Source organism: Harmonia axyridis, chromosome 3 (assembly GCF_914767665.1).
Source record: "Harmonia axyridis chromosome 3, icHarAxyr1.1, whole genome shotgun sequence".
Taxonomy (NCBI): Eukaryota; Metazoa; Arthropoda; class Insecta; order Coleoptera; family Coccinellidae; genus Harmonia; species Harmonia axyridis.
Genome location: NC_059503.1, coordinates 53952097 through 53961971, shown reverse-complemented (window position 1 = coordinate 53961971; position 9875 = coordinate 53952097). Strand labels below are relative to the sequence as shown.

Genomic DNA, 9875 nt, shown 5'->3' with positions numbered 1-9875 from the left:
ATAGTTCTTCAAAACAGATTTGTGTTAATATCTATGCATCATATGAAACCAGATAGCAAATCTCAATGAATTTGACCGAATATATAATACCTAGCAATACTGTTAAACAGCCGATAAACTTATTAATTTCTCTAAGTACTTATTTTAAGTACTTACAATAATAAAGAGGGTAAGTATCTGAGAGTGCTATGGAAAATGTCTTAGTTCAATGATTCTATTATAAGCCTTCTCAACAGATGAAAATTACAAAGGTTTCATTCAATAATTTGCTTTTCGATAGGAAAGGAATTGCACAGGCATATTTTCAAAAAAAAAAACTTTCCAATTGATCAGGATAATTTCTCTCAGCTGAATAATAACCCTGCTTTTGTGTGAATGGAAATTATTGATCATAAATAACAGAAAAATATATTTAATTCTGCGTTTTAATCGAAGAAGGAATGGCAAGCGCGAGTAATTTTGGCGCCTGAAGCAAAGATTTTTTCGGCGCCCCTGTTGAATGATATCAACATGATCTCCATACTCCCTCGCAGAAAAAAAACAGCACCAAATATCCACATGACACTGCGAACGATCTAAGAATGATTACCTATCACACCCCAAAATACAAAGGACGGTAGGGCATGCGAAGTTTAAGTATTGCTTCGAAAACTAATTGGAATTACAAACATGTATTCCGTTGAAAACATTTGGCATTTATCATTAACTAGCTAGAAAAGAATTATCGACTTTGCAACAAGATCAAAGGAATAATATATTAGGTATAATGTCAGTCAAATATCTTATTAAGCTCTTTATTAAACTTGGCCTAGCTTTCGGTCATTTACATGGCCATCTTCAGGGCAAATTAATCTGGACCTAACAATGAAAAGGTAGGCAGAACCATAACAATGAAAGTCACCTTTTAATAAAAGTTCCTGGTCATACAATTAAAATCTAAAAAGTAGGTATAATCCACCGAATAATGACCGAAAGCTAGGCCAAGTTTAATAAAGAGCTTAATAAGATATTTGAGTGACTTTATACCTAATATATTATTCCTTTCATCATTAACTAGTTTCGAATTCAAAATCGTAGGAATTTTCCATATGTTGAAAATATCGACTTCATCTAAGTCCGAAGCGTAGGTAGTGTTGTTTTTCGTCTTTGTGAAATACTTAATAATTTTATCCCTCGTTGAATGAGTGTAATAGGGAATTTTGTGTATATTGGATGGGTTGCCATGTGTTATTTATACAGGCGGCGTTTTGGAGATTTTTATTACAAGAAATTTTAAAAACGCAGCGGAGCAAAACATCTTAATGTTGTTTTTAAGAATCAAGGATGCAATATGGGAAGGCGGCCAGCAAACTGGGCCGAATTGCCGCTACTCAAATAGAGGCGCCTTCACTGTTTCACCCTTAATGCCGACTCTAGAAGAGGAGTTATATAAATCTAACCTGACTAAAAAATTTCAACTATTGTGGAAATGTTCTCTCTTTGATAATTGGTTTTTGTCTGAATGGTCCCAAACAATATAACTCAACTCACTAATGATGAATCTGCGATCAAATTCAATTCTGTCAGTACAGTCGTGAAGACGATTACTCTCGAATGGAATATTCTACTTGAAAATTTCAGGAAAACCCCTAAAATTTCGAATCGGAAGTGACGCCTTGTTTTAAATGTAATTCGATTGCCTTTCAAAAATGCCATACCCTCGATCTTTCATGTTAATACTTTCAAAAAATAAAGAAAAATAGTAGAGTAGTTACGACAGCAAGAGTTGCAATGGAACATGAAAATTCGTCCATTATTTTGTAGTAGGAAATATAACCTTATCAAATTCGGCCTTTGCATTTTGGAAAACTTCATCTTGATATTCTCTGCGTTTTCTCACTTTCTATTCTTCTACAACTCGAGGCTGTGTTTTATACATGCATGACCCACCTTGAATGTCACCAAAAGAAAAAATCCAGAGGTGTCAAGTTTGGGAAGAGTGGTGGCCATTCAATCGGCCTCTTCTACCAATCCATTTCTCTCGGTAATGATCTGTGATCTATTGCCTATTTTATCCGTTTTTTGAATTTTTTGTAAATACTAACAAAAAATGTCAAGGCATTTTCGAAAAGACCCTCGAATTACCTTCAAAACAAGGGGTCACTCAACCCCCCTATTAATTAAAAATTGTTGGCATCACGCTCACAGGCTTGATATAAATTGATTGTGACCAAACGTATAAAATGTGCCCATGCGAATCAAAGATTACCTCTTTCTGCATTATATCAAGGGAGATACCTCTTCAAATTGACACACTGTATATTGAAACCTATGGTAAAATGTGAGTGTAAGTTTATCATTTGTGAGTTAGTTGTTTTTCTACTAGTTCGTGAAAAAATACTGAGATTTATGGGCTACTTGATTGTTGTTCATGAAGAAAATTCCCATATTTTTCATATTCGATAAATAAGTTGTTTGATCATATCGTAAATAAGTAATGGTTTTGAAAACACCGATAACCTTTTCACTCCTTCTTTGCATCTTTATGTCGTAATTAGTGAAATATTCTTTAATTTTCATCGGTTTTTTCCAAAAGAGGATTTTTATCGAAAAATGGAACTCAAATGTTATATAATTTTCATGGCCACCTACAACAGCTGTGTGTTGATCTATCTGCTAGGAGCGAACCTTCGGCATAAATAGAGAAACAAATAGAATTCAGAAAAAGATTTGATACCTGTTTATCTTTCAATCATATTTTCCTCTCCCTCAATATTTGATAAGGGAATAAAATTGCTCCTAATTAAATATAACTTTCAATAAATTTTGAATCCCATTTTTGGATATCCATCTTAAAAACATCCTAATGATCAAATTCCAGCTGTTTATTTGGAATGTTTCTATACTACGTGAGTCTTCTGAGAAAGCTTCCATATTGATCAATAAATAGATTTATCAGAATTACCATAGTTATCAGTGGTTGAAAGTATGAAACAAACTTTCGAGTCTTTATTATAAATCTTCGTCATTATTTGTGTGTTTCTACGTAAATTACGATAGCATGAACAAAGGCTGTTTACAAAGCATTTAGTGCTTTCGGTGTTAATTATTCCAAAACGAAAGAATTCGTGAAAAAACTGACTTTTGAGAGCTCGTCAATCGTGAGACCTCAACTGCATACGGGTTATACATGAGGAGTGAGTTATTATGATGTTATTGTTGTCGGTTAGTTCATCAAAGTGAAGGATTCTGATAATTCGATCCTCGTCACGAACATTTGGGAAATTTTTTCACCTCAAAAAAAATAAATTTCATTTAATATATAAATATGGGGTAATTTTTATTGATAATTAGCTTGAATTTTCTATGGTTTAGGGACGCGCGAACACTATCAGCTTGATACAGTGCTTTCTCATATTTCACGAAAAATGGTGAAAATTTTGCAGTCACAGTTTGCAATCTAAAGCACTTTTGAGTAGTCACGAAGCACCTTCTCGACCGGCAATCGTAGAACTGGTGGAAAAATTTGAGCTGTTGGGACAAATGAGTGTTGTGAAGAATCGAAACCGTGTTCGTCACTCAAGAACAACTGACAATATTGCCGGTGTAGCCTGATTTGTCGAATACTTGTCGATCTTGGAAATTAAGCTATGATTGATAATTTTTGACGGTCGGAATTGAAAGTTATTATTACGAAATAACTAAAACCAGGACCGTATTTCAAAAAAGTAACATAAAACCTTAATTATTTCGTTTGCTGCTCTTTCGAAGAAATTTTGCCATTCGAAGTGTAAATTGAATCCATTACACTAAATTATGTATTTTTTTATGACAATAACGATATTCCTCTAAAACCTGTAAGAAATAAAGATTTCAAAGTCGAAAGGAAAAAACCCAATAATCAAAGTATCTACTGCCCTGGAAATGTTGAGTTTATATTTTAACGCTAGGCGTCCATTAGGCGGGTCGGGCCGGGGCGGAAAAACTTTTATAACGGGTGTTTTTTTTCGAGGTATATAACTTTAAGTTGGCATTACTGTTCAAGATGGCGACCGATTCAACAGCTGTCAAGTGATTTGTTCTCAGTTTGGTTTGGCAATTTATCATGAATAGACTCACGCCTGAAAAACGCTTGCAAATAATGCAATTTTATTTCGAAAATAATGGTTCTGTGCGGAATACGTATCACGCACTACATCCATTTCATTTTGTTTAGCGATCTGGTTGAATGGCTACGTCAACAAACCAAACTGCCGCATTTGGAGTGAAGCTAATCCTCAAGTGTATGTCGAAACACCGTTACATCTAGAAAAACTGACTGTTTGGTGCGCTTTATGGGCTAGTGGAATCATTGGTCCGTACTTCTTCAAAAACGATGATGGCCTTACAGTCAATGGTGATCGGTATAGAGCTATGATTACTAACTTTTTCATTCCTGAATTGAACAACCATGATGTCCAGGAGCTGTGGTTCCAACAAGACGGCGCAACATGTCACACAGCTCGTGCCACAATCGATTTATTGAAAGACACGTTTGGTGACAGCCTAATTTCACGTTTTGGACCTGTGAATTGGCCTGCAAGATCTTGTGATTTAACACCGCTAGACTACTTTCAGTGGGGCTATGTAAAGTCATTGGTCTTTGCGCATAAGCCACAAACCCTTGACCATTTGGAAGACAACATTCGCCGTGTTATTGCTGATATACGGCCACAAATGTTGGAAAAAGTCATCGAAAATTGGACGTCCAGTTTGGACTACATCCGAGCCAGCCGTGGCGGTCATATGCCAGAAATCATATTTAAAATGTAATGTCACAAGATTATCTTGCGGATAAATAAAATTCATGGCAATCGCATAATCCATCGTTGTTTTATTGCAATTTAAAGTTCTATAGCTCTAAAAAAACACACTGTACTTCTTTGTAATATTTTTTAGATATACTTATGTGAATTCCAAATATCTACCATTTGTGTTGTGTGCTCAATGAATAGCACTGAATGATTTGAGGGAATTCGAAAAATCTGTCGAATGGCCAATTTAGTCAGTTAGAATTTCATATATGTAGGTTTCATTTCATACATTCATCGATATCAAATTCCTTCATAATTCATATAACCGAAGTGAGTTTGATCCATTAACATGATCTGATTCAGAGGAGTGTGAATAATGACAAAAAGACAAAATATGAAATTGTGTTTTATTATAGTGGTATTTACATTATTCGTAATACGAAATACTTGTTATGAGGACGTGAACATGAAGTTTCAGAACATCTTGGCATGTAGTATTCACCTGAAAGGAAACTCAATATTAATTAAAACCTATTAGAAACATAATGGTAAATTCAATTCTAACCAAATTCAAATTATCATCACATATCTGATTGTTATAATGACTTACGCTTCTTTGATATCCACTGGCTTACAATAATTGTAAGGATTGACAGGGTGATCTTGAGTATATTTACATGTACATTCCATTTGGATCTTTTTACTGATTGCACTATCCACGATAGTTTTAGCCATTGTCTGAGCTATAAGATCCTTTTTGTCCTTATTCGCCATAATATTGCTTGATACAAAAGCGTTGCCTCCAACCTATAAACAAATAGCATTTTAGTCTTCTTATTCAATTTGAATTGATTCAGCTTGATCGAACAATCAGTTTCGTGAATTCCAAAATTGGTCTGAATCGTAGATCTTACACTCTATTAGTTCTTGGGAAAATAGTACCGTGTCTTAAATGGTGGAGGTAACAAAATGACAGGACGTTTTGCAAATGTAATGTGTGATAGATCACACAAGAGGCGATTTTCCATAATTCTGCATCACGATTTGAGTTCGGTTTAAGAAATGAATCAGCCTAGATGATAAGTCCTGCTATGAAGAGAATGCCATGGTTATGATTTTTTGGTTTGCACTGAAAATGCCTTACTTGATTCTAGCTCAATTTTGTCCACTAATTCATGATAATGAAATAATAGAAGTAAAATAAACTCTTTTGTGGGGTTAATATGAGTATCAGGAATAAAGTCAGAATATATAAGACCTGCGTTAGATCAGTTGTGACATACGCGATAGAGACCACAGCATAGAAGACTAAGCATCTTTTGAGAACCACTGAAATACGAATGTTAATATCAAAAGCGGACCTACATTATTTGACCAGAAAGGAAAAGAAGATATAAAGGATATTGTGCATGTTCGAAGATGGACAAGAATCAGGTGGAGGGAATGGAGAGATCACGTTGACAGAATGTCAGATGATGGATTGGCAAAGATTTCAAAAGAGAATAGACTGATACATCCCGATCATTGGGAAGACAACCTTGGAAATGGTATAGGAGCTGGTCTTTATCATCCCAACTGCAGCTAGAAAACCAATTACCTCAATTCGTAAAGAATGCTGGATTACCTCTAACTTAAATTTAAGTCAAGTATTCAAATTCAACTTACACCAACAGTATAATCTGCGCACAAATCGTTGTAGGCCAGGACTTTCTGGAGAGCAGGAGTTCCTGTAGGTTTGGAAGCAGCGTCGCTAAGCGTTATCACGTTTTCTGCATTGAAACCTATGACATTCTTGGTAGTTTGAGCATCTTTAACCTTCAGATCTTTAACTGGACTTATCAAATTCATATTTATATCCTTCCTATTCATGAGAATAGCTTTTGCAATTTGGAGAGGAATTATTAGTCCTTCTTCACAAGGGTCGCTGCTGATACCCACAGTAGTTCTTATTGCTTCCACTCTGAAGGGATAGTTGGTAGCGTCGGCGTAGGTGTTATATTCCAAGGTCAGACCTAGAGAACATTTTTTGAGTGAATAATGCTTCATGTATCTACGAGTGTATTCGTACCTAAGGCTATTTTCAAATCATGCATCATGGCATAAATGAAACTGATGATTCTATCGATGTCTGTGATTCCAGTTACTAATTTTTGGGGTTTCGGCGATTCTTTGAATTTGAGAGTTGGAGCCTTATCTTTGAATGTTGTTTGTCCTCCAACAGTAACGTATGATGGTTTTTGGTTTGGACCTCCATAGACAACAGAATGGAACACAACATCGCTGTGAAAAAATTTGAAATTTATAAATTATGTTTATGTTCTCGAATTCATTATTTCTGACCAATCATAATATTAGGATTTTTATTGGTATTAAGATCTATAATTTATGATTCAAACGTTTAAAAAAAAAAATCACACTCTACTCACTTTATTCCCTTGCTATTGAATTCTTTTACAATTGCTGTTACTAGGCTTTGTGCATATTCTGTATAAAGCGCCTCATTGGATTTATCAGTGTTCACCAAGAGAAGGACATCAGCTGACTTTCCAGGCAATTGAATATTGAATTGTTCCTCCAATTTCCTTGGTGTTATGGAGTTTGTACATTGTTCACCTAGAAAGTTTTTCAATTCTTGCATTTTCGTCAACAACGTTTATCAAAGTTTGCATTGAATTTCAATCGTGTACTTAAAAATCCGATCCGTTGTCCTTTTCACAATTGAGGAGGAATTTGACCATTTCCTTATTGGAGATTTTTCTAAGAATATCATCTTTCCTACAACTGTTATAAAAAGTAGCGTATTCTTCATAGCTTACTCAATTTCAAAACTATATATTGCTTATACTGTGTGAAATAGTATTTCTCACGTCACTTTGTCCACACTTCGCTTGATAGACCAATAAAATTGGGCTTTGGGTCGTTTCTATGGAAACGCAATAAAATAGCACATACTGTCAACGAAGGCCATTTTGATTTGAATCAAGTTCATCACTTGAATAATTGAAATTTGTGCAGTTGTAGGAAAAGTATAGTGTGCAACAGTGGAGAAGAGTATATTGTGCAACAAGTGGGGAAAGTCCAACTTTTCTCGCGAGTGTGGAAGTTTGTGGCACGAGCCTTGAAGGCGAGTGCCGCAAACACACGAGCGAGAAAAGGACTTTCTCCACATGTTGTACACTATACTTTTCCTACAACTGCACAAATTTCAATAATTCAAGTAATGGACTTGATTCAAATCAAAATGGTCTTCGTTGACAGTATGTGCTAATTTATTGCGTTTCCATAGAAACGACTCAAAAGCCCAATTTCATTGGTCTACCAAGCGAGGTGTGGGCAAAGTGCCGTGGGGAATAATATTTCCAACAGTATGAGCAATACATAGTTTTGAAATTGAGTAAGCTGTGAAGAATACGTTACTTTCCATAGCAGTTGTAGGAAAAGTCCTTTTCTCGCTCGTTTGTTTGCCGCACTCGCCTTTCAGGCTCGTGCCACAAACTTCTACACTCGCGAGAAAAGTTGGGCTTTCCCCATTTGTTGCACAATATACTATTTTTTCATGCAGTTAAAACCAATGTTGAATTCATTACTGAATCGAATTTGTGATATTTAGCCAGTCTTTGTCTCAGATTCCCTCAACAAATAACAAGACAAACATAAAATTATTCTACTGTTAAAAGAACTCAATGAAATCATGGAAGCTTCAGATCTGTCCAAAATGATTGTAGCAATTTGAGACACTGAATAGGTAGGTGTCATTTTCGGATGAGTCGAAACTCCTATCAATAACAATAAAATATAACATCGATAAATAATGAAAATATCTTACTCAAGTCTTCGGGAATCTCCACTGGTACATTGGATTTGTAACACTGATAAGAGTAAAGTGAACCAATCATTCTGTGAATATCTTTAACGCCTTGAGCTGCAGCAAAATCACAGGCCTTCTTGGCAGGTTTTCGGTCCACGAATGGGTAGCATAACCTCAACGAAGACTCATAATCAAACATCTTCTCACATTGTGGATCGCTTTTCGGCTCTTCGATCTCCTTCAGCGACAATGATCCGCATTGTTGACCAATAGTATAAGCAGAGGCTATGTCGTTCAATTTATCTACTATTTTGCCGTTTGGAAGGGTGCCATCATCGTGTGGTTCGTTATTTCCATTTCCTGTATAAGATTTCAGTTGAATAAGCAATTATACATGGTGTTTCGTGAATAACAGAACAGGGTTTAATTGCAGATACAGGATATTCTGGGGAGTAGGAAACAGTGTATATTCGTCCAAGAGATACGAGAACATATGTATAAGGCGCAGTAAAAGAAAATCCATCATTATTTCAATAGATGGCTTATCTGTATCGAACGTTGTATGAGTCCGATTGGGTTTTACTAGGTGGCGTTAGAAAGATGAGATTTCGTACTGAAAAATCTTCTCTGACTGTTTTGTGATAAGGCGAAAATGCAAGCCAGGCGGCTGAAAATGTAAATAGTGTTTGTTGTCCTGATACTGTAACAGCCAATCACGCACAATTTTGGTTGAATCGATTCCGTTCCGGTAATTTCTATGTCAAAGATACACCACCAACACGTTAATAAAATCATGAACATTGTCGAGTCCAACCGTCATGCAAGCACTGTTAAGATTGCACAAAAATCATTTGGAAACATTTGCATAAGACTAGTCTCAAGAAGAAGCTCGATGTATGGGTTATGCGAGTTAACGCAATAAAACCTCATGGATCGAATTTCCATTTGCGAATGGCTGCTTAACTGCAACAAAATCGACTCATTTTTGAAGCGGTTGGTGACTGTTGATGAAAAATGGATCACTCATGACAACGTCAAGCAAAAACGGTTGTGGTCGAAACACAGTGAGCCGGCGGAAACGGGGGCAAAGGTTGGACTGACGGTCAGGAAGATTTTGTTGTGAGTTTGGTGGGATTAGCAGAGAATTGTCATCTATGATCTGCTCCCGTACGGCACAACTGTTAACCCAAAAGTGTTCTGTGAACAATTGGACCGTCTGAAGAAAGCAATCGCACAGAAGCGGCCAGCTTTCGCCAATAGAAGAGGAATTGTGTTCCATTAGGACAAAGCCAGGC

General features: G+C 36.0%; 1 protein-coding gene across 1 annotated transcript in view; it reads right to left on the bottom strand.

Annotated features, from left to right (window-relative positions):
* Positions 1 to 5162: 5162 nt before the first annotated feature.
* The window catches only part of LOC123676945 (apolipophorins-like), a 28028-nt gene continuing 23315 nt past the window's right edge, over positions 5163 to 9875 (bottom strand). Inside the window, exons 29-34 of the mRNA XM_045613287.1 lie at positions 8599 to 8940; positions 7199 to 7385; positions 6841 to 7052; positions 6438 to 6784; positions 5383 to 5579; positions 5163 to 5274 (exon numbers count right to left, since the gene is read on the bottom strand). Of these exons, the coding sequence (XP_045469243.1) occupies positions 5271 to 5274; positions 5383 to 5579; positions 6438 to 6784; positions 6841 to 7052; positions 7199 to 7385; positions 8599 to 8940 (1289 nt within the window). The 3' untranslated portion in view covers positions 5163 to 5270. The remainder of the gene's footprint in view (positions 5275 to 5382; positions 5580 to 6437; positions 6785 to 6840; positions 7053 to 7198; positions 7386 to 8598; positions 8941 to 9875) is intronic.